Source organism: Phoca vitulina, unplaced genomic scaffold (assembly GCF_004348235.1).
Source record: "Phoca vitulina isolate PV1807 unplaced genomic scaffold, GSC_HSeal_1.0 scaffold94, whole genome shotgun sequence".
Lineage (NCBI taxonomy): Eukaryota > Metazoa > Chordata > Mammalia > Carnivora > Phocidae > Phoca > Phoca vitulina.
Window position 1 is genome coordinate 3,164,904 of NW_022589797.1, and position 23,401 is coordinate 3,188,304.

The 23,401-nt window shown below is 54.4% G+C and overlaps 1 protein-coding gene and 1 pseudogene across 2 annotated transcripts; both read left to right on the top strand.

The window, feature by feature from the left end:
- The first annotated feature begins 1,445 nt into the window (after window positions 1-1,445).
- Window positions 1,446-15,127, top strand: NOL6 (nucleolar protein 6). 2 transcript variants are annotated; one of them, XM_032396912.1, is made up of 26 exons: window positions 1,446-1,770; window positions 2,835-3,041; window positions 3,127-3,243; window positions 5,463-5,642; window positions 6,217-6,385; window positions 6,608-6,742; window positions 6,824-6,987; window positions 7,074-7,194; window positions 7,417-7,475; window positions 7,559-7,660; window positions 7,864-7,979; window positions 8,150-8,327; window positions 8,934-9,056; window positions 9,230-9,378; window positions 9,534-9,609; window positions 9,858-9,998; window positions 10,140-10,257; window positions 10,343-10,497; window positions 10,601-10,764; window positions 11,089-11,241; window positions 11,462-11,559; window positions 12,324-12,448; window positions 12,575-12,664; window positions 13,088-13,282; window positions 13,399-13,500; window positions 13,721-15,127. In XM_032396912.1, exons 1-26 carry the CDS (start codon window positions 1,717-1,719, stop codon window positions 13,868-13,870), a joined length of 3,441 nt encoding a protein of 1,146 aa, XP_032252803.1. In that variant the 5' UTR covers window positions 1,446-1,716; the 3' UTR covers window positions 13,871-15,127. The 2 variants fall into 2 exon arrangements, with proteins under 2 accessions (XP_032252803.1, XP_032252804.1); XM_032396913.1 differs by having other exon boundaries at window positions 6,229-6,385.
- LOC116627196 lies at window positions 4,015-4,589 on the top strand (annotated as a pseudogene).
- Window positions 15,128-23,401: the final 8,274 nt, after the last annotated feature.

The window sequence follows — 23,401 nt, forward strand, 5'->3', positions numbered from 1 at the left end:
CACTTATAACTACATATATGCATATATACGCATACTGTACAAAAAAGCTATTGAATGAAACTGTCCTATACTCTTCAAAAATGTCATGAGGGGCGCCTGGGTGGCTCAGTCGTTAAGCGTCTGCCTTCGGCTCAGGTCATGATCCCAGCATCCTGGGATCGAGCCCCACATGGGGCTCCCTGCTGGGCGGGAAGCCTGCTTCTCCCTCTCCCACTCCCCCTGCTTGTGTTCCTGCTCTCGCTATCTCTCTGTGAAATAAATCAATAAATCAATAAAATCTTTAAAAAAAAATGTTATCATGAAAGACCAAAAAAGGAGAGCTCACAAATGTTCTTAGATTAAGAGAGAGAAAAGAAACATTACAACCAAACTGATGCATGATGTTGCATCAGGAAATAAAATGCTACTATGTAAAGGGTATTTTTTGGATAATCAGCAAAATTTGAATAGTATTGAATCAAGCTTAAATTTCCTGAATTTTATAATTGGACTATGATTAGCCCTTGTTCTTATTACATATATGCGAAAGTATTCAGGGATGTGTGCAACTAATTCTCCCGTGGTTTTGCAAAATAGTATGTAAATGCATAAAGACAAATTTGACAAAAGCAAACACTTTTTTTTTTAACTTAAGATTTTATTTATTCGAGAGAGAGAGCGCGCGCAACGGAGAGCGCACAAGCAGGCGGAGGGAAAGAGAGAGAGGGAAAAGCAGACTCCCTGCTGAGCAGGGAATCCCATGTGGGACTTGATCCCAGGACCCTGAGATCATGACCTGAGGGGAAGGCAGATGCTTAACCAACTGGGCCAGGCGCCCAAGACAAACACTAAGTTATGATGGATAGGTGAAGGAGTTCACTATATTATTACTACAATGTTTTGGTAGATTTGGAAAATTTTAATAAACTGGAGAGAACCAATTATAATCTAGGCACAAGATGATGTGATTTGGACTAAATTTGGCACTAAAGACAGAGAAGAATGAATAAATTTAAGACATATTTTTAAGATAGAACTGACTAAACTGTTTATTTGATAAAATGTAGTAGATGAGGGGCACCTGGGTGGCTCAGTCAGTTAAGCGGCTGCCTTCAGCTCAGGTCATGGTCCCAGGGTCCTGGGATCGAGCCCCGCATCAGGCTCCCTGCTCGGCAGGAACCCTGCTTCTCCCTCTCCCACTCCCCCTGCTTGTGTTCCCTCTCTTGCTGTGTCTCTCTCTGTCAGATAAATAAATAAAATATTTTTAAAAAATGTAGTAGATGAAAAAAAGGATAGGAATCACTAGTGTAAATAAACAGTGTCGAGTGCCAAAACTAGCTCCGCCCTTCTCCGTTCGACGCAAGCGGCGGAAGTGAGGAAAAGAAAGCGACCGCTAAGCTGCAGACAGGCTTCCGGTGTGGCGTCGCAAAGAGACCGTAAATGGGAGAACCCAGGTTGGCCCCTCCCCCATGATGGGCGGTCCTGGGGAGTGACAGATGCCAATGGCCAGCGATTCTTCGGGCACTCACCCAATGGCTCTGGAACTGGGCGGAGTCCTGCGGCACGAGGCTTGTCCCCACGCGGTGCGGGGAGTTTACCGCAAACCTTTGGCAATTCTGTTGCCAGGCTTCGGTTATTCTGCGGAGGGCTTTGGCACTTTGCCGACGTGGGACGAAGTTGTGCCGAGTACTTGGGCTTTGAATCCGAAGTGCTGGAGCAAGACCTGGCCCCGGAGTTATGGGGCCGGCGCCTGCGGGAGCGCAGAATCGCGGAGCTGCTGGGGAGCCAGAGGTGGGTGAGCTGTCTGGGAGGAAAGAGGGCTTTCCACGTGCCAGAGGTGGCAGAGACTGGCAGCTCGCCGGCGAGGGGCGCGAAGGCGGTCCCTTCTGGAAGAGCCTTATTCCACCACGTTTCCAGTCTAGGGCACCGAGACACTCAGGGGACATGGAACCTGGCGTTATTTGGATAGAAGCAGTAAAGCTTATTGAGCTTACTCCTTCGAGAGCTGTGCACCTGGAAGTTGAGGAGACCTAACCAGGTCATTTTCCTAACCAGGTCTTCCTCGTTGTCATTGTGCGAGATCTAACTTCTTGTGCCCAGTTCTGTCCTCGGCGCTGTAACAGAGGGCACATGGTGGTGCTTCTGGAACCCTTCAGTAGGGCTCTCACCCCTGTAGGACCGTGGAGTGGGGGCGGGGCCCAGGGCTGTAGGGGAGAAGGTTTGGGATCCTGCAGACCAGGGTGTGAAGCCTGCTTACAGAATAGGTATATTAAGTGTGGAATCTTGAGCTCAGGGAATTCCCTTCAAGTGTACATTTTCTGCCGGGATTACTGAGGATTGGATGATTTACTGAGTATATTTTACAGAGGCAGTAGGTCCTAGTTCTTTCCAACACTGACCACTTATACTGATGTAGTCTATAGTCAGGGCTTCCTGACAGGGGTAGAGCCTGGCAGGATTTGGATAGAGCAAGAGTGGAGATGGCATTTGCAGATTCCCAGGAGTAACCCAGAAAAAGAGGAAGCTCCCTGATGCATATACCGGAAATACAAGGAGCTCAAGCATTGCTTAGGTCAGGGCTCAGTGAACAACTAACCCTACCCCCAACTCCAGGCAGGGCTCCATGCTAGTGCTGTCACATAGACAAGGAGCCCTCAACTCAAGGAGTTTTCAGCCTAGAGCTCAGTAATGTTCTTCTAAGTAATGATAATCCTGAGTTTTAAGTCTGACTCCCATTCAAAAGAGTGAAAAGGAGCCTGTGAAGCTTTTGCCCACATCCTATCATGGTGGCACTTCAGGCAGTGGATGCTAGACATCTGTGACCTCACAGTGGCTGCTCTCCTCACTGGCCATAGGTGATGGAACTAGCTCTGGAAGGCACAGGCCAGGAGGGAAAGAAGGAGTCCTCAAAGAAGCATGCCTTGGCTGGGTCTCCAGTGGAGGGCTTCCTGCAGCCAGTGAAGCTTAGCCGGGCAGAACTGTATAAGGAGCCTACCAATGAGGAGCTGACTCGCCTTCGGGAGACTGAGAGTCTCTTCCATTCCAGCTTGCTTCGTTTACAGGTACTATTGGGTGGCTGGGGCTTCAGTTAGAGGGGTGGGCCCGGGACCCTGAGGCTGAAGGACTCTTCCCTGTCTTTTCTTTCAGGTAGAGGAGCTACTAAAGGAAGTGAGGCTACCAGAGAAGAAGAAGGAGCGGATCGATGCTTTCCTACGGGAGGTCAACCAGCGGGTCCTGAAGGTGCCTTCAACTCCTAAGACAGAGGTAAGGCAGGTAGTGTGAAGAAATGGAAAGCCCCGGAGAGGTCCTCAGTTTGGGCATCTGAAACAGGGCCTGCACTTCTCCAGAGGGGGTGGGGTGCTAGGGAGCTCATTTTCACTGCCAGGAGGCTCAACTGGAAGTATAGTTAACCATGTGTTCGTTTGTTCAGCAAACACTTATGTTCCTTGCAGTAGTTGTACTCTTAGGATACGTCAGTGAACAAAGCGGTCTATTTTCTAGTGCTGGGCTTATGGATAGTAGAAAATAACCGTGGCAGGTAAACTGTGTGGCAGTGTTAGAAAGTGGTAAGCACTATGGGCAAAAGAGAAAGGGCAAGGTAAGGGGATTGTGGGGATATCAGAGGATGGGAGTGGTTTGCAATTTTAAATAGGATGGTTGAGGTAGGCCTCATTGAAGTGACATTAGGGTGAAGATTTGAAGGACGTGAGTCAGCCATATAGATATCTAAGGGAGGAAGAGCATGCCAGGAAGGGGAAATAGCCAACACCAAAGGCTCAAAGGCAGGAGTAAGTCTGGTATGTTCCTTGGATTGAATGAGGAGAAAATAGGAGATGTGTTCAGAAAGGCAAAAAGGCAATGGAGGAAGGAGGCATTTCATGCAGGGCCTTGTACACTGAAACAAGGACTTTGGCTGTTGCTCTGTGTGAAATGAGAAACCACTGATGGGACATTTTTTGGTAAAGCAGTGATGTGATCTAACTTCATTTTAAAAACGTTTGTTCAGCTCTAGCTGCCATCTTGCGTCCCCGCGTGTGTGCACCTAATCTCAGCTGGTCCGCCCGAGACTCCCTGAGCACCAGCCCTATTCCCCCTCTCGGTCCCATTTCTGCTCCAACAAGATGAAAGAAACTATCATGAACCAGGAGAAACTCCACAAACTGCCAGCACAAGTGCGCATTGGTGGGAAAGGAACTGCTCACCAGAAAAAGAAGGTGGTTCATAGAACGGCTACAGCAGATGATAAGAAACTTCAGTTCTCCTTAAAGAAGTTAGGGGTAAACAATATCTGTGGCATTGAAGAGGTGAATAGGTTCACAAACCAAGGACCAGTGATCCACTTTAACACCCCCAAAGTTCAGGCATCGCTGGCAGCGAACACTTCCACCATTCTAGGCCACGCTGGCACAAAGCAGCTGACAGAAATGCCACCCAGTATCTTAAACCAACTTGGTGCAGACAGTCTGACTAGTTGAAGAAGACTGGCTGAAGCTCTGCCCAAACAATGTGTGGATGGAAAAGCACCACCTGCTACCGGAGAGGATGATGATGATGAAGTTCCAGATCTTGTGGAGAATTTTGATGAAGCTTCCAAGAATGAAGCAAACTGAATAGAGTCAACTTCTGAAGAAGATAAAACTTGAAGAAGTTACTGGGAGCTGCTATTTTATATTATGACTGCTTTTAAAAATTTTGTTCATGGATCTGATAAAATCTAGATCTCTAATATTTTTAAGCCCAAGCCCCTTGGACACTGCAGCTCTTTTCAGTTTTTGCTTATACATAATTCATTCTTTGCAGCTAATTAAGCTGAAGAAGCCTGGGAATAAAGTTTGAAACAAAGGTCTCCAGTGGAGGGCTTTGCCTAGGGAAAAAAAAACAAAAAACGTTCACTCAGACTGTTGTGTTGAAAGTAGAATGGAGGGGCACCTGGGTGGCTCAGTCCATTAAGCGTCTGCCTTCAGCTCAGGTCCTGCTCCCAGGGTCCTGGGATTGAGCCCCGCATCGGGCTCCTTGTTCAGCAGGGAGCCTGCTTCTCCCTCTGCCCGCCACTCCCCCGCTTGTGCTCATGCTCTTTCTCTGACAAATAAACAAATAAAATCTTCAAAAAAAAAAAAGAAAGTAGAATGGAGGGGGATAAAGGTAAAATCAGGGAGACTAGTTAGAAACCTATTATGTGGTGATCCTCTGGAAAGTGGTGGCATCTCAGACTAGGATGGAAAAGTAGAGAAGTGGTCAGTGTCTGGATGCTCTTGAAGGTGAAATGGGTGTTCTTAACGGAGATGAGTCAAGGTGATTTGAACGTTTTGGGCTTGAGCAACTAGTATGAAGTTGCCTTAATGAGGGGGACATGTTTACAGAAAGAGCAGGAGTTTGTTTTCAAATGTGTTGATGTGTTTAATTTGAGATGTCTACTAGACATCAAGGAGGACACATCAGGAAGGCAATCAGATTACTATGTATCACTGTCTCTGTCCCCACAGCTGACTGACCAGACCTGGCTCCCAGCTGGGGTTCGAGTACCCCTCCACCAAGTGCCCTATACCGTGAAGGGCTGTTTCCGCTTCCTGCCACCAGCCCAGGTCACTGTTGTGGGCAGCTACCTTCTGGGTACCTGCGTCCGGCCGGACATCAACGTGGACATGGCAGTGACCATGCCCAGGGTGAGGTCCAGTATTTGGGGGATGAGGGTCCTGTTCCTTCACCACCTACAAATTCCTGGGTCCCTCTTTCTTTCCCACCTGTCACTTGCCAGAGGGTTGAAATCTGAACTGGAAATCAAAAGAGCAGGGGTGCCTGGGTGGCTCAGTTGGTGAAGCATCTGCCTTCGGCTCAGTCGTAATCCCAGGGTCCTGGGATCGAGCCCCACGTTGGGCTCCTGGCTTAGTGGGGAGCCTGCTTCTCCCTCTCCCCCCTGTTTGTGCGCGCTCTCTCTCTCCAATAAATAAATAAAATCTTTAACGACAACAACAAACAAACAAAGAAAATTTGCTCTTCTGCTGTCTTCTTGAGGGCAGCTTAAAGGTGCCCTTGGGTCAGTTGCTGCCGTTTGAACTTTGCCTTCCTCATCTGAGAACTAACTATATTGTTGTTAGTCCTGGTTCAGACACTCTGGCCAGCAAAGATCCCTGAGGTTTCTAAACTGTGATGCACGTTGGCTTTATCCTGGCCCCTAAGTTCTCTAACAACAAGCACTTATGTGCCTGGTCGTCTCTCCCTTCTTCTGACCCTCACCAGGAGATCCTACAGGACAAGGATGGGTTGAACCAGCGCTACTTCCGCAAGCGTGCTCTCTACCTGGCCCACTTGGCTCACCACCTGGGCCAAGACCCCTTCTTCGGCAGTGTTCGCTTCTCCTACACCAGGGGCTGCCACCTGAAACCCTCACTGCTGCTTCGGCCACACGGTGAGAGACACACATTGGGCTGAAGGCACAGTCTGGGGTGACAGATCTAGTGGGGGAGGTGTGGGGACCTCAAGTCCAAGGTGAGCAGTTTGGGCCTCAAGTTTGAGGTGGAAGGTATAAGGACCTCAGATTCTAAGGTGGGAGGACGTGGGCCCTCACGGAGGAGGAGAGTGGTCCAGGGGCCCACCTGGCAGGATCTCAGCACTCCCTGTCTCCCCCCAGGGAAGGATGAGCGCCTGGTCACCGTACGTCTGCATCCGTGCCCTCCACCTGACTTCTTCCGTCCGTGCCGCTTGTTGCCATCTAAGAACAATGTGCGCTCTGCCTGGTACCGAGGGCAGAGTCCCCCAGGGGATGGTAAGCAGGCAGTGCTATCCGGGTGGAGCTGAAGGCAAAGATGTTGGGATTTCTCCTCCCATGGCTTCCCCTCTCCCACAGGTAGCCCAGAGCCTCCCACCCCCCACTATAACACATGGGTCCTGCAGGACGTGACCCTTGAGTCCCACTTGCAGCTGCTGTCTACTGTCCTGGGTTCAGCCTTGGGGCTGAAGGATGGTGTGGCACTTCTGAAGGTCTGGCTGCGGCAGCGGGAACTGGACAAGGTGAGTTGGGAGTGGCCCAGCTTCCCTGCCTCACTGAGTGGCGGGCTGGGCCTGAGCTTGGGCCTCTCTCTCCATCTCTTTTTCAGGGCCTGGGAGGGTTCAGTGGGTTCCTTGTCTCCATGCTGGTTGTTTTCCTTGTGTCCACACGCAAGATCCACACCACTATGAGCGGCTACCAGGTCCTGAGGAGTGTCTTGCAGTTTCTGGGTAAGGTGGCTAGACCCAGAAAGGCCAAGGGTTCCACTCTTCCTGTGAATCCTCTCATCCTATCAGGGATCATTCAGTTTCTTGCCATCAGACAATTGAGCAAACTGAATTTTAGAGGCAGGCAGTTGCAGCCACCTGACCAGAGGGAGAGTGTCATTAGGGCTGGGTCCCCTGGGAAAGGATACCTTCTGACACACACCCACCTTCTCTGGCTCACTTCAGCCACCACAGATTTGACAGTCAACGGGATCAGCTTATGTCTCAGCTCAGATCCCTCCTTGGTGAGTGGGGCAGGGCTGGGTCTGGGCAAGGAGGCTTGAAGATAAGGCCCCAACCCTGACTGGCTTCTCTCTGTGCCTCCAAGCCGGCCCTGGCTGACTTCCACCAGGCCTTCCCTGTTGTCTTCCTGGACTCCTCAGGCTATCTCAACCTCTGTGCTGATGTTACTGCCTCTACTTACCACCAGGTACCAATTGTCCCCCACTCCTGGGTACCCCTGATGTCCCAGTCCAGATTCTGTCCCTTCTGCCAGTCCCAGAGCCCCAGCAACTCCTCTCCAAAGAGCTTAGATCAGGCATGTCTCTTGGTCTGAGCCCTCAGGTCAATGAAGGGAGGGGTATGGTGGTGATAGTCTCACATGTGAGTTCCCTGTTTATCTTGTGGCCGCAGGTACAGCATGAGGCACGGCTGTCTATGGCATTGCTGGACGGTAGAGCTGATGACGGATTCCAGCTTCTGTTGATGACTCCCAAACCCATGATCCGGGCTTTTGACCACGTCTTGCAGTAAGTTTAGGGCTGGCAGGCTATGTCAGTGGGTCCTTTTCCCTGGGGCTACAGTGATGGGGCAGAGGTGCTCAGGTCGGTGTTCAGATCTTCCTCATTTTGGGGTGGGAGATGGTCTTTGGGGTCAGCAGCACCTCATTCTGTCTCTTTGTCCCTCTATGCCCCTCTAGTCTCCATCCACTGAGTCGCCTACAGGCAGCATGTCACCGGCTAAAGCTGTGGCCAGAGCTGCAGGATCTTGGTGGGGACTATGTTTCAGCTGCTTTGGGCTCCCTGACCACCCTCTTGGAGCAGGGTCTGGGGTCCCGCCTGCACCTGCTGGCCCACTCTCGGCCCCCAGTGTCAGAGGTGAGGTGCTGTGGGGTGGGGAGTTTGTGGGCTTAAGGGGGACTAGATCCAGGGTCCCAGGGGATACAAAAGACACACCATTCTTCTAGCTAGATCTTTCTTTTTTTAAAATTTTTTTTAAAGATTTTATCCATTAGGGGCGCCTGGGTGGCTCAGTCATTAAGCGTCTGCCTTTGGCTCAGGTCATGATCCCAGGGTCCTGGGATCGAGTCCCACATCAGGCTCCCTGCTCAGCGGGAAGCCTGCCTCTCCCTCGCCCACTCCCCCTGCTTGTGTTCCTGCTCTCGCTGCCTCTGTCTCTGTCAAATAAGTAAATAAAATCTTAAAAAGGAAAAAAAAAAGATTTTATCCATTAGAGAGAGAGAGTGTGCGTGTGCGAGCAGGGGGAGGGGCAGAGGCAGAGGGAGAAGCAGGCTCCTCACTGAGCAAGGAGCCTGATGTGGGGCTCGATCCCAGGACCCCGGGATCACGACCTGAACCGAAGGCAGATGCTTAACTGACTGAGCCACCCAGGTGCCCCTAGATCTTTCTACCTAGTTGGAAAGTGGGTTTCTAGACGAAGCTGGGGCATTCTTGGGTTGAGTTCAGCTTTTTTAAACCCTGTAGTGGGACATCAGCCAAGACCCACCGAAGTATAGAGACTCTGGGACCCTGACCCTGGGATTGCTCCTCCGGCCTGAGGGGCTGACCAGTGTCCTCGAACTGGGTCCAGAGGCCAACCAGCCTGAGGTGAGGAGCCCTGGAGTTTGGGGGATGATTTGGCCCTGTCTTGGGAAGTCCACGCTGGGTACTGGCAGAAGTGGTGTGGATTATCCTCATGCCACTTGGATTGCAACCTGTCAGGGATTTTTGACAGAGCGCATCTTTGTTGATTTCTCCTACCACCCATTGCCTTTCCTCAGGCTGCTGACTTCCGCCAGTTCTGGGGATCTCGCTCAGAGCTTCGGCGTTTCCAGGATGGAGCCATTCGGGAAGCTGTGGTCTGGGAGGCAGCCTCTATGGCCCAGAAGTGCCTTATTCCCCACCAGGTGGTCACTCACCTTTTGGCACTGTGAGTGTTAGCATCTGGTTGCTAGGAAGCAGCCATGGACTGGGGAGCCTTTTAGGAGGGTCTGGCCCGGGCTTTGGGCTGAGCAGCTAATGTCCAGTAGCTTACTCCGATAGGCTCAATGCCCACACTGACTTTGTGCTGTCCCCCTTTCCCAGCCATGCCAACATCCCAGATACCTGTGTCCACTATGTGGGGGGCCTTCTGGATGCATTGATCCAAAGCCCAAAAGAGGTAAGGGTCGTGCGTCAGGGCTGGGGTCAAGGCCGGGGGTTGCAGAGTAGCCTGGGCGGTGGAATTAGGTGGGGGGGGGGGGGGGGCACGTGCAACCTCAGCCAGACTGCACTTCCCATAGCGTCCAGCAGAGGGGGTGCTGGCTCTACGGCAGCCTGAGCTGAGGCAAAATCCCAGGCGGTGGTGGTGGGGTTGGGGTGGGGGGGTTCTGTAGGGTCCTGGTCTCCTGACTGTGTTCTCCTTCTCAGACCTCCAACACAGGTGAGGAGGCCCTGGCAGCAGCCGTGCGTTGCTATGATGACCTCAGCCGCCTGCTGTGGGGGCTGGAAGGTCTCCCGTTGACTGTGTCTGCCGTGCAGGGAGCTCACCCAGTGCTGCGCTACACTGAGGTGAGGTGCAAGGGGACAGGGAGCCCTTTCTGCTTGGTGACCCCTCGCCTCCTCCCTGCCCACCCAGTATTCCCCCTTCCAATTCCTGTGTTCACTCTCTCCCAGTCCGAGGCCCCTTCCTCAACCCTGCTTCTTCCATAGGTGTTCCCACCTACCCCAGTCCGGCCAGCCTACTCCTTCTACGAGCAGTTTCGAGAGCGGGCCTCGCTGTTACCCCGGCCCGACAAGCCGTGTCCAGCGTACGTGGAGCCCATGACCGGTGAGGAGCCTCTTTCTTGGGAGGGATGAGAGGAACCTTTCCCACTCCAGCCCACAGTCTTGAGACCTCTTACTTTTCTTCCTAGTGGTATGTCACCTGGAGGGCAGTGGTCAGTGGCCACAGGACGCTGAGGCCATACGGCGGGTCCGAGCTGCCTTTCAGCTGCGCCTGGCGGAGCTGCTGACACAACAGCATGGGCTGCAGTGTCGAGCCACGGCCACGCACACGGACGTCCTCAAGGTTAGGCCGGGGCAGGGTCGGGATTCCCCAGGGAGGGAGGAGCCGGGGTGTGAGCGTGCTCCGGGCTGACCCGTATCTCCCACCTCACACCCTCTTTCAACAGGATGGGTTCGTGTTCCGGGTTCGGGTGGCCTGTCAGCGGGAGCCCCAGATCCTGAGGGAAATGCGGAGCCCCGAGGGGATGATCTCCTTGAGGGACACACCTGCCTCCCTCCGCCTGGAGAGGGACACGAGGCACTTGCCCCTGCTCACCAGCGCCTTGCATGGGTATGATCACCTGTCTCTCTGGGAGGCCAGATGGTGTAATGGGGATATGAGTTATGGAGTCAGACAAATTCTAGAACGCTCGCCCGGCCGCTTCACTGGCTATGTCCTTCTGGGCAGGACCTGTTTCTCATCTGTAAAATGGGAATTTTATAGGACCAACCTGTTGGCGTTAGTCAGGGATACGTGAGATCCTGTATAGAATGTGTTAGCACAGAGGGTAACTTTGGGTAAAGGCTGGGTCGATGGTGGTGGTGGAGCTGAAATACTGTTCTTGGGCCCTCAGGGCCTGAGGCTCATTGCCACTACGCCCTTCCCCCTCCACAGGCTCCAGCAGCAGCACCCGGCCTTCTCAGGTGTGGCACGGCTGGCCAAGCGGTGGGTGCGCGCCCAGCTTCTGGGTGAGGGGTTCACCGATGAGAGCCTGGACCTGGTGGTTGCTGCTCTTTTCCTGCACCCTGAGCCCTTCACCCCTCCCAGGTGATTCCCTCCATCTTTTCCCTAGCCAGAAAGTTCCCCTTGGGGCCAGCTTTCATCCCTTAGGCTGTACCTTCAGTCCAAATGGGAGAGGGTAGCTGAAACAGGTGATGGAAGGGGTTCTGAGACAATCCCTGCCGAGGGGTCTAGGGTATCTAGACCATGGGGTAAGCCCTGGGATGTGTGGTTGGGCCCAGACTCTTTGCTCACTCTTTCTTCTCAGCTCCCCACAGGTGGGCTTCCTTCGGTTCCTTTTTTTGGTGTCAACCTTTGATTGGAAGAACAACCCCCTTATTGTCAACCTCAACAACGAGCTCACTGGTAAGTGGTAGGACTGGGGTCCGACTCCCGCAGGACCGACGGTTTGTGGAGTGCAGAGTGGGGCACATGGGGTTTTCCCTGTCAGTCTGCAAGGTGTTTGTGTGTGTGCGCCTTCCCCCTCACAGATATTTGTGCCTGACCCCGCCGGCCTTGGGGTGGGGAATTACGAGGAGGAGGAGGCCCAGTTGAAAGCTTTAGCGAGTTCTGAGGCTGTAGAGCTATGGTTTGCTCACATGACGATCAGAAACAGGATGGACTAGGGGTGGTAAGCAGGCTACCTGGTGGGGGCTGTGAAGGGGAGAGGAGAGTAGAAGGGGGACCCTGAACACCAGGTGAGAAGTCTTGTGGGGAGCAGGGAAGGGCCCAGATTAGAGTAGATGCCCAGACCTCTTAGGGAGTGGGGGTGATGATTTCCAGTTGTAACATGAGGAGCTCCTGGTCCCAGCAGAGAGGAGGGTGTCAGCTTCCTAATTCCCCAGGTGTGTGAGAGCATAGGGTGGGAGGGGGTCAGGGGCAGGCCTCAGCTTGTGCAAGCCCGGAAACTAGACTGGGGTGCCAGGCAGTGGAAAATTCTGCCTCTGGCCTGAGCTTAGGAGTTTAGTGCCCCACCCAGTGGAGGCAAACATGGTATCCTTTTCATTGCCTTTGTCTCTTGGGGGAGGGCCGTCGGAAAAATCCCTGTGATGGGCTACCAGAAGACCTGGGGCAGTAGAGCATGTCCGGGGAAAGGAGCAGGCTGACCCAGGACCCCCTCTTGTTCACAGTGGAGGAGCAGGGGGAGATCCGCAGTGGCTTCCTGGCGACTCGGACACAACTCCCGATCATGGTCATCGTTACCCCCCAGGATCGTAAAAACTCTGTATGGACACAGGATGGACCCTCGCCCCAGGTGCAATCCCATCCCTACCTTCAAATTTGTGTTTTTATTCCCCCAAGGAAAAAGTAGGCCCAGCCTGACCTAAGAGAGACCCATGGTTAGGTCTGATCTATTTGATGTATGTGTACCCCCCCCCAGGTCCTGCAGCAGCTTGTGGTCCTGGCAGCTGAGGCCTTGCCTGTCCTAGAGAAGCAGCTGATGGATCCCCGGGGCCCTGGGGACATCAGGGTAAGCCCCTGACCAAGAGTGGCTCTGGGGTTCTGGGGATTCCGCCTTTGAACACTGGAAGTCTGGAGCTGTAGGGGCTGTCACAGGACGCTCTGTCCCCTGGTTTGGCGAGACTGAATCCAGAGAGGGCATTGGAGCTGCCCACGGTCCCTGACAGTGGGGGAGCCTGCAGGAGAACCAGGGCCCTGGCTCTCTCCAGCCCTCACGCTCCTAGCCTGTGTTCCTCCTGATAGCGTGAAGCCGACCCCAGCTGGGGCTTGGTGTTCCCACTTTCAGATGAGCATTTGGGCCCGTAAGTGGGGCCGGGGGTGGGGGAGGTCAGACAAAAGGGAAGGAGGAAAGCGAGGTGGGCATGTAGAAGGCTTTGTGGTCCAGTTCCCAACTCCCAGTGGGCTCTGCTGACCCCTCCCTACCCTTCCTCAGACAGTGTTCCGGCCGCCCTTGGATATGTATGATGTGCTGATCCGCCTGTCTCCCCGCCACATCCCCCGGCACCGCCAGGCCGTGGACTCCCCAGCTGCCTCCTTCTGCCGTGGCCTGCTCAGCGAGCCGGGGCCCTCTTCCCTGATGCCTGTGCTGGGCTATGACCCTCCTCAGCTCTATCTGGCACAGCTCAGGGTAGGCCCTAAAGGGCTGACTACATCTGGGGAGGGGACTTCCAGGGGAACCTAGGGCCATGGAGGTGACTCTCAGGTGTCCTCCTGTGGTCTTATCTGTGTCCTGCCCTTTCCTAGGAGGCCTTTGGGGACCTGGCCCTTTTCTTCTATGACCAGCATGGTGGAGAGGTGATCGGTGTTCTCTGGAAGCCCAGCAGCTTCCAGCCCCAGCCCTTCAAGGTGTGCTGGCTGGTGATAACTGTGTGTTCAAGTGTGTACGTGCGGTCCCATGTGGGCACGCCCGTCTGTACGGGGTGTGCTCTGTGAGTGGCCGTGGGTCAGGTGTGAAGCACGTGTCCCGCGGGTCTGTCTCCTCTGCTGCCGCTCCCCTCCACCCCCTGCATGTTGTCTCTGGTGTGCCTCTGTGACGCCTCGGCCCACGTTTCTCTGCTTCCCCTAGGCCTCCAACACAAAGGGGCGCATGGTGATGTCGCAAGGTGGGGAGCTGGTGATGGTGCCCAATGTGGAAGCGATCCTGGAGGACTTGGCCGTCCTGGGTGAGGGCCTGGTACAGGCCGTGGAGGCCCGAAGTGAGAGGTGGACCGTGTGATCTCCAGCCCTAGGAGCAGGCTGTAGGTGACAGCAGGACGTCAGGCCTCTGGAGTAAGATGTCAATGGCATGACCTCCACCCTTGCTACGGACAGATCCTTCGTGGAGTACCTGCTGGCCTGAACACACTGAAATGTTCCCCCAAAGAAGCCCTGCCCCAGTTTTCTGTCTGACGCCTCAGCATCGGGGCGGGGGCCTGGTATCCTACAGAGTCCCCTGGGCCTGTCTGAACTCCCAGAAGAGGAGGGTGAGCCAGCTCAGAGAGGGAACTAAATGAACCCAGCAGATCCATCCACCTGACAGCCCTGGCCCGGGCTTCTTTTTGTCTTCCTAGGATGTTTCCGAAGCTTGGAGAGGAAGACATGTGCCTAGGGCTGAGGCTCTGTCTCCTTTCCATTGCCAGGATATGTGCCTAGACCTTGGTATGCCCTTCAGTGCAGGGTCAGGCCTTTAAATAGGCCCCAGAGAAGGTGAGGTACTTGCTGAGGGTCCCAGAATTCCAGCCTTGAGCAGGGTGCTGTTGCTTTCCAGGGTGGGACGTGGAAAAGCACAGAGGACGGAAGGGGCTGGCTGGGTGAAGGGGCGAGGGGGAGAGCAGCTGCTCTAGCCCAGGAGAGCTGCAGAGAGCACTGAGTGCTGCCCTGGCCGCTCCGTGTCTCAGTCCCACCGGCTCCGTGCCCCTGCCTGTTCGTGTCCCAAACTGCCCCCCGACATCCCTGCAGCAGGCGTGCGGAGGGGAGCGGGACCCCAGGCCCGATCCCCAGGAGCTCTCTGTGCCAGGGCAGGGTGGGGGGATGCCGCCTCCTTTTAGCCTGGTCCATACCCCACTTCGGCAGCCTCTCCCGCCCCTGTCTCCCCTAATCCTGATGTTTTTCCAGACTTGGCTCAAACAGTGCCTCCTCCTCCAGCCCTTCTCCTGCCCCCAGCCTCAGGTGCTCTTTCTCGCTGAAACATCGAGCAATTATTGTCTGTTGAGTTTACTTCATAGTCGCATACAGTGGCGTGAACCCTTCTGTTGTCCGAAACTTGGATTTAAAATTAAATCACTTAATTTCCCCATGTTCTTGGCTTTTCTGCCTTTTCCACCTGGTGTTAACCATGTCTCCTACATGTGAGGTCTTTGGGGACAGGTGACATGTTTGAACATAGATTTCTTGGCGCCTTCGTGGCACCGAAGACAGTGCTGTGCTCACGGAGGCTACAAGTGTGTACAGAAGGGCCAATGGGAGAAGCAGGGCCACAGAAGACCTTAGGGAAAAGGGCGTCATGATTTGTACTCTGCCTAGAGGGGGCGGGGTGGGGATGGTGAGAGCTGCAGGGGGCGTTCATGGAGCGCTTGGGAAATGCGGGGCGCTCTCAGGTATTTTCCGTATCTTCTGTGTGGGAGCGTGCTCACACAGTAATACCAGCCCCGTGAAGGATGCGCTTTGACTTCTCATCTTCTGAATGAGGGAGCAGGTTCAGCAGCAGGCAGGCGCTCGGCTGCCTGGCCGTCAGGCTTCATCCTCAAGACGGTAACCCACATATGGGGACCCTGATCTCCTTTTGTCCCAATTCTGTGAGTCTTTGTGAACCTGTGCCGGTCCCTACCTGTCACTGTCATGGGATTAGAAATGGGCATAGAGAATACATTGATGGGCTGCGTGAGCTGGGGGCTGCATCTCCCTGTGCCCTTGATTCACGGACTCCAAACGGAAGCCTGCAAGGCTTTATCGTCAGGGAAAGAAATGCAGTTCCAGCCCTGACAGACCTTGGGTCTGTGGTTGTCCCTGGCTGCTCCTCACTTACTTTTCTCCACAGTCCATCCCTAGGCTCTGAGGAGGGATGGTGCTGGCCTGTTTCAGACCGTCCTGCTTCATCCACGGGTCAGCTTCAGTCCTTGGCTTCTGGCCTTTTCACAAAGCCAGTTCTAGGTGATCCCAGTGCGAGAAGGAACAGAATCTGCCCCCAGGTAAAACTGCAGCAGGTGGCTCCGAGAGGTGCAGACAGTGGTCCCCACTCAGGAGATGAGCCCTGGCCCTGCTATGTCCCCATGCATCCCTGGGCAGGTCACTTCCCCTCGCTGGGCTCAGCCTTCCCACCTTGAAAATGGGCATGGTAATGGCTTTGTCAGGTGCACAATGTGGCCAGGGAGGAGGGCAGAGGACTCAAACCCAAGAAGCTGCGCCATCCTGTCTGCACTCCCTGCGTAGCTTAGGGGACGGGGTGTGGAGAGTGCTGGAAGCCCAGGCTCCCAGTCTCAGTCCCTCACATTGCAGCTCCAATCTGTTTTCCTCAGATCTTCTCGGGGAAGTAGGCGAGGAGGCCGGTGTGGTCCAAGATGACCTTGGAAGTAGGTGAGGAGGGTGGCCTGAGGAGCTGGAACTTCATTGGAAGGGAAGAAGAGAAGACTAGAAGGAACTGTGTGAGCAAGGGTGTAGGTTACACAGCCCGGTGGGTGTATCTGCCTCTGGGCTTCTGCATTTAACTTCGCAGGTGGACGTGGATGGGGTCGGAGTCTGTGTCTGATGTATGGAGTGATGTGTCTGCTCTGTGTTCTGGGGCGTGGACACGTCTGTATGCATTCGTCTGTGTGCACATTTTTGCCTTTAGTTCTGAGTTGCTGTAAAAGGGGAAATCTCTCTTTTTGAAGAGCAAGTCAGGAGAAAAAGCTCTCAGATAAAAGGCAAAAGCTTGATTTTTTCCTGTGGATTTAAAGGCTTTAAAGAAAGCCTTTTCCTTGGGGCTTTGGTTTCCCCAGTTCTGTCAGAGCTTCTAAGCCCCTCTACGTAGTTACATTTAGTGAATTCTCAAAGGGTCCTCTCTTCTGCCTGTGGTATCACCACCTCCTCTGAACCAGAATCCTTCTGGGGCGTGTGGGTGGCGCGGTCAGTTGGTCGTCCGACTTGGTTTCAGCTCAGGTCTTGATCTCAGGGTCATGGGATTGAGCCCCAGGTCAGGCTGCACGCTGAGCGCAGAGTCTGCTTGAGACTCTCTCTCCCTCTCCCTCTGCCCTGCCCACTCGTGCTCTCTCTCCCTAAAATAAATAAATCTTTAAGTATAAAACCAGAATCCTGGGGCACCTGGGTGGCTCAGTCGTTAAGCGTCTGCCTTCGGCTCAGGTCATGATCCCAGAGTCCTGGGATCGAGCCCCGCATCGGGCTCCCTGCTTGGTGGGCAGCCTGCTTCTCCCTCCCCCACTCCCCCTGCTTGCATTCCCTCTCTCACTGTGTCTCTGTCAAATATATAAATAAAATCTTTAAAAAAAAAAAAAAAAAAAACCAGAATCCTTTTAGCTGAAGGCCCTATTTTCTTCTGCCCTGTACCTTACTTTGGAGAAGAAGAGCAAGACCTCAAAGCCTGGGGGTCCTTGCAGCAGGTTACATTCAGTGAAGTCCTGAGGGCTGCTCAGATTTGGGCTAGTCTGAGTGCCCCCACCCCAGTAAATAAACGTAACCCCCCAACATCTGGTACTTGCTTTGTGAGTCATAGATTAATCCAGGTGAGAGATGAACGGGAGGGGAGGCCTGGGGCACGTGAGTCACCCTTACCCTACTCAGCCTGCTTGCCCTTCCCTCTGCTGCAAAGAGAGAGGAGGGGTTGTGGGGGGAACAGGACTCTTAGACTGCCCACGGCACTAATGGGGACCGGGGTGTTCCAAACCCAGAGGGAGACTCATTTCCCTTTCCTACTTCAGCTTCCGAGAGCAAGATGGGGAGGATAGTTTTTCTGGTTTGCATGAGGCCTAGAGAGGTGTAGGAACTTGTCCAGGGTCACACAGGGGGCTAGGGGTGGAGACCCAGCGAATCTGGGCATCCTGGCTCCAGGCCTTACTGCTGAGCCTGGGCTTTCCTGGAGCCAAGGGCTGGGGTGAGGAGGAATAAAGGAATGGAGAACTGAGTTCCAGATCTGGGCAATGGGGCAGAGAGGAGTGCAAAGCCTGGCCCCGTCCCCTGGTCTGGGCCACCTGCCAGCCTTGCTGCTCTCTGCCCACCCAGGGCAGTTGAATGAAGCTGTTATCAGCAAGACCTAGAGGAGCAGAGCCAAGGATAGGGGAGGGGTGGGAGTGTGCACAGTCTGGTCCACCTTAGCTCAAGCCTGAGTCTCCTCTGTCCCCCTAGCCAACAATATGGTATTATAATCAATGAACTTGCCAAGAGACTAGAACTTAATTATCCCAACCACTTAAAAAAGGACAATTATGTGATGGAGGTCTAATTATCGCTACAATGGCAATCATATGGCATAGAGAGATACGGCATCTTGGCCTTTCTCTTATCTGCCCCCACAAAATCCGCACCCCCATCTCCCAATCCATGGGGTCTCCCTGGAGTCTGGTTCCCACTGATCCCAGGTCTAGTGATCCTCAGGAAGTCATACCTGAAGTGTGACTGCAGAACCTCCTGGGGTAGCCTGTCCCGTCCTTTAGATCCTTCCCCCTGTGATGCCTCTTCCCCAGGGCAGGCAGCTGGTGGCTGCCCTGTAATTAGCACCAGACTGGGCTGGGATGAGGGGAGAGAATACTGGGCCTCACACATGCCCATGGCCTTTCTGGAACACCAGATGCAGAGCCTCCTTCCACCACCTGTCTCCCATCCGGCCCACTTCAGACCACAGGCCTCTCAGAGAGCAGTTGTCCTGGGCCCCATCTCAGGTTCAAGTTCCTGTCTTCCCAATTCTTGCCTCCAATTTTAGCTTCTTGCCAACTTGCCCTGTTCACTCTGGCCCCTAAATCCCCAATTCAAACCCTCCTCGCTCCCTATAGGTACCGCCCTGCATCTGGCCTCTTTCCCTCCTCCGTGGCTTCCTTCCAGGCCTCCTGGCCTCAGCCTCTCCCCTCCAACACATCTTCCACTTCACAGCTGGAAGGATCCTTCCAATGCCTTCCATTAATTGACAAATGGAGACCATACCACTTCCCTGCTTAAAACCCTCAGGTCTCCCATTAGCTTCTGTTCTTAGCAGTGGAACATTTGTCAATTATTGTCCTGTTTAGAACCCTGATATAACATGGTTAAAATACTGTGGTTGAAGCAGGAGGTGGGGCCAAGGCTCTGCCTCCTTGGCGTCCCTCTCCCCATTTCCAGCTGCAGCAGTCTTTGCGACAGCTTCCTCAGAGCCCTGGGGTTTAAAGAAGCACGGCTTCAATATCTCTGGATCCTCGATAAGGTCCAGGCCCTTAGTACAGAACCCAAGGCCCTTCCTGTGCCACCAGTGTCCCTCCCTGGCTTCACTACAGGTGCTCTCATCATGGCCTGGCCCAGCAGGCTCTCACCTGGAAGACCCTCCCTAAAATCCCCAGCCAAATGTTTCCTCCTCCAGGAAGCCCTCTGGTTGCCTCAGCCCCCCAAGAGCTCCATGCTCCTTTTGTGGCTACAGGGGCCAGGCAAATGCCAGGCCCTAATTCAGCCCCCCCCCCCCCGAAGCCCGTGAGCTTTTCTTTCTCCTCAACCTCTTGTCCTGACCCCTCAACCTCTGAGGCAACCATCCTGGTTCCAGAAGCTTTCCTGCTAGTGAAGAAGGAGATAGGAAAAGAGAAAACCCAGGGGCTACAAGGATCTGATCCCTGAGGTGTGAACCTGAGCCTTCTAGACACCCTAGGCCTGTTTGCAGGGATAGCCTGGTCTGTGTCAGCTCCATGTCACTAACTCCCCTCCCCCTAGGCTGGCATGGAGCAGGCCCAAACGGCCGGCCAGGTAGTCTCCAGACTCCTCAACAGATCCTCATCCTCTATCTCTGGCTTTTGTAAACACTGGACCCAGACCCACAGCCAGGCCCAGGCAGGGACACACACAGATATGCACACACAGGCCCTGATGGATACCCACATGCATGCATGGACCCCACGGTTGTCCACGTGTCCATGCAGACCTCCGTGGATATACATACACACACAGCCAAGAACACACATGGATGCGTATGCATATTCACATAGGAGGACATGTGGCTCTGATTAAGGAGTCAGCTTCTAGAATGAGCCTTTCTTTCTATGTTGATTACATAATACAGTTTTTAAAGCCTGAAGCACCCACAGTCTTGTTTGGCTCTTACAGTGGCTCTGGGTTGGGGGATGGGAGGACTTCATCTGAAACTTCCAGGTGACTGATGAAGAAACTGACACTGAGGGCTGGGAGAAGAGAGCTGTGTAGGTCACCTGACTGGTCAGTGGCCAAGCCAGACTTGGAGCTGAGATTCTGGGTCTGTGAGAGCCTCTGCCCCATCAGCCTAGACTTTGTGACTCTGGGCCCTTCCTCAGCAAGGAGTCTAGGCCACTGCCTCATCCCTCTGCCTCCTCTAGGACTCTCTGCTGTACCCAAAGCGTGCCAAGGGCACCTCAGGGACACCAGAAGGTGAACCCAGAATCCCCAGGATATGGGTCTAAAGGTAGATTTTTCTCAGGGTCCAGCTGGACATCTGGCTGGAGGTGCCAAGGGGGTAGTTTGTGTTTATGGGCTCTCTGCCATCTTGTCTGGAGACAGGGGGTGACTGTTGGTGCAGTAGGAGGAGAGGCTCGCCCACCCCCCAGTCTGGGGATGCTCATAATAGGATGATTAATCTCTGCTCTCCACTCCCAGTTCAAGTCCAGAGCCAGCCCCCAACTCTTGAGGCCTAGGAGCAGGAACAATGTCCAGCAGTGGCCTAAGAGTGAGACACATTCTAGAAAGGGAGCTCAAGTGTGGAGAGACTTAGTGGGTTCCTGTGCCCTGGCTCCCTGCCCCTCCTGTGCCTCGGACCTGAGGCTCCCTGGCCTCTCTGCCCTTCTCTACCTCTCCTCCTCATCCCCATGGGGTTTGAGCCTCCCAACTCAGCACTTAGTGGCTGAGACCTTAGCAGGTGACTTCTTTCCAAACCTCAGTTTTGTCATCTATGAAAGGGGGGGGGATACAGTCACTTTGGGGGTTGTTTTGCAAATGGGAGGAGGTGCTTTCTAAACTTGAAAATGTCTGTATGTCTGCTTTGGTCTGCCACTCCCCCCATCCCGCTCCAATGCTCTGGAGGAGATTAGGGGGTTTGAAGAGGCCGGGGGGACTGTAGCATGATTTGTTCTCTTATGTCTACACTCTTCTCTACGCCACTTGCTGACAGCAAGAACCATGTATCTTCTGATGGTTCAGGCTGCTCCTATTGAAGCAAAAAAAAGAGTTTGGGGGTCAGGCAATGAAGGATGTGCCACCAGCCAGGGCCTTACAGGGCCCCAGCCAGCCCCTCTGGTCCAGCAGGCTGGGACCTGCATCTTCAGCCCTTCCCTTGCCTGGGAGCCCACTCCCCCAGCTCTGACCCCAAGGAGTCACAGCCTCCCACGGGGTGGATGGGCTGTCAAGGCCCCTTCCTGGGCTCAGCCCGCCCGCCCAGGTGAGACATAGACCTTGCTCAAGATGCCCTGGGAGGAGGTGGTGCCTCCTCATCTGCATCCTCCCGGACCTCCCACGTGGGCTGGCTTCTAGCCTGCACTTGGCACTGGTTTTCCTTCCCAAAGCACAGGAGGGAGCCCAGAGGGCTATAGGTAAGCTATGTGACTCAGAGCCGGGCCCTACCAAGCTTCCATCACTTCTCTGTGAAGCCATGCTTCTTCCTATCTTTTGCCCCAGAGGGCGCCATTGACATTGAACTACAATGAGAAGAGTTGTACAGTGAGGTCCTGCTTCAGCCCCCAAACTCAGGCCAGCCTGGCACTTCTGGACAAAATCCCCAGGCCCTGACCCCTCTTAATCCCACATGAGGGCTGGCAGGAATAAGGGGCCGTTGGAAGGCATTGCATTCTTCTCTCTCTTCCAGGCCCACTCAGAAGCACCAAGCCCTACCCATACCGTATCTCCTCAGCTCTGACCCAAACCCATCCCAGTGTGCATGTGTATGTACACGTATGAACAAGTGTGTGCACACAAGTTATAGATAGGAATGAGTTTGGTGGGAGTATCTGGTGCAGCACATGTGAACACCTCTAAGCTAAGTGCAAACACGGTGTCTAGGGGCCTCGCGTGTGCCTGCTGCTGGCAAAGCTGCCGCTGTCTTTCTCCCGCGCTCTGGTTTCCAGGCCAGGCCAGGATGGGCCTCGGTGAGGACGGGGTGCTGTGGGCTGGGGTTCCTTACTTTCTTCCAGGGTTGAGGAGCCCCTTGCCAGTCCCTGTGCAGCCCCAGCTGAGAAGCTGAGAAGCACATCATGTGACGGGGAGGAGAAAGGGCAGCACGGTAGAGGGTGTGTCCCCATTTCCACAGTCTGAGCTCCGGCCTCAGCAGTCTCGGGTTGTGTCTTGAGTCACAGACTGGCAGTGGGGCTGTGGGTAGGTGATGGCTCCCTGATTCACCATGGGGCCTCCCAGCCCGTGGCGGCCCGGGGAGTGGGGGCGCTTCTCCCGGGGCAAAGAGCCATGGAAGATCTCTTGTGTGGGTTACATATATGTTTGAGCCCATGGCCAGGCTCTCATGTGAATGGGATCCCATGAGCATGTGAACAGAGCTCAGTGTTTATAGGTGTGTGTGCGTGTGCATGTGCAAGTGTGTAAATTTACCCAAAATGTGTTGCTAAACCCCATCTCTCTGGGTATGAGTCATCTCTGGAGCCCTCATTTCTGACAGCCACTCCTCAAGGGCTAAGCCCCCAGGGCCCTTAGACCACCTGGTTGAAGTACCTCTGGAAAATGTGGTCTCCTCTGGCAGTGCTGCCATCTTGACAGGGGTGAGGTCAGATTTGCTCCCCGTCCTGTGGAAGTAGGGCCCAGGCCACCACACCTCAGTTTCCCAATTATTAAATGCAATATGGGGAGCAACGTTGCCTCACGCGCCCCCTCAGATGGGGCCGACAACCCTCACAGTTTAGCCAACTTAACTTCTTAAAGGGTCAAACTCTCCCCTGGCTCACGGCTGGCCTTGGGGGGAGGGTGGCCCCTTTCTCTGGGGTGCCTAGCTGGGGATCAGCGAGAGTGGGGGAAGAGAGGGTTAAAAACAGCTGGGACTCACCCTGCTGGCAAGCATGTGGCATGCGGCATGTCCGGACAACCGCAGCTCGGCCTCTGGAGCCATGTGCAAAACACACGCAGGTACACGTGTGGCAAACTGAGTTAGGCCAGCCGGGTTCAACAGGCATATGCACAGCCCCGAGAAATGTCCAAGTGCGATCTGGTACACAGGACAGACGTCATGTGCGGACACAGCTGAGGACAGAGCTGGTCAGGACATGTAACATGGGACATGTACTCGGCGCAAGGAACACGGCCCGTGAACGCTCAGCATGTGTTCTGTGAGCCCACCCAGGTCCGGACTATGAGAGGGCCTCTTCTCCCTCGGGGCCCACAGCCTCCTCCCCCCAGCCCCCTGACGGAGGACCTGCGGGGTCCAGCCATCCTGTAGAGCTGGGTGGGGCCAGTGCTTTCCTCTCTGACCTGCCTCTCTCCCCCGCACCGTCGTGTGGATGACCGAGGAGGTCTCTGGTGGCGGCTTCATTCTCCCCAGCCACGGTCCCGCACCTGCCTGTACCCCACGCAATCCCCTCTCAGACCCGCGCGATCCCCTCGGCCCCCAACACGCCTCCTCCCCTAAGTGCCCTCCCGGAGC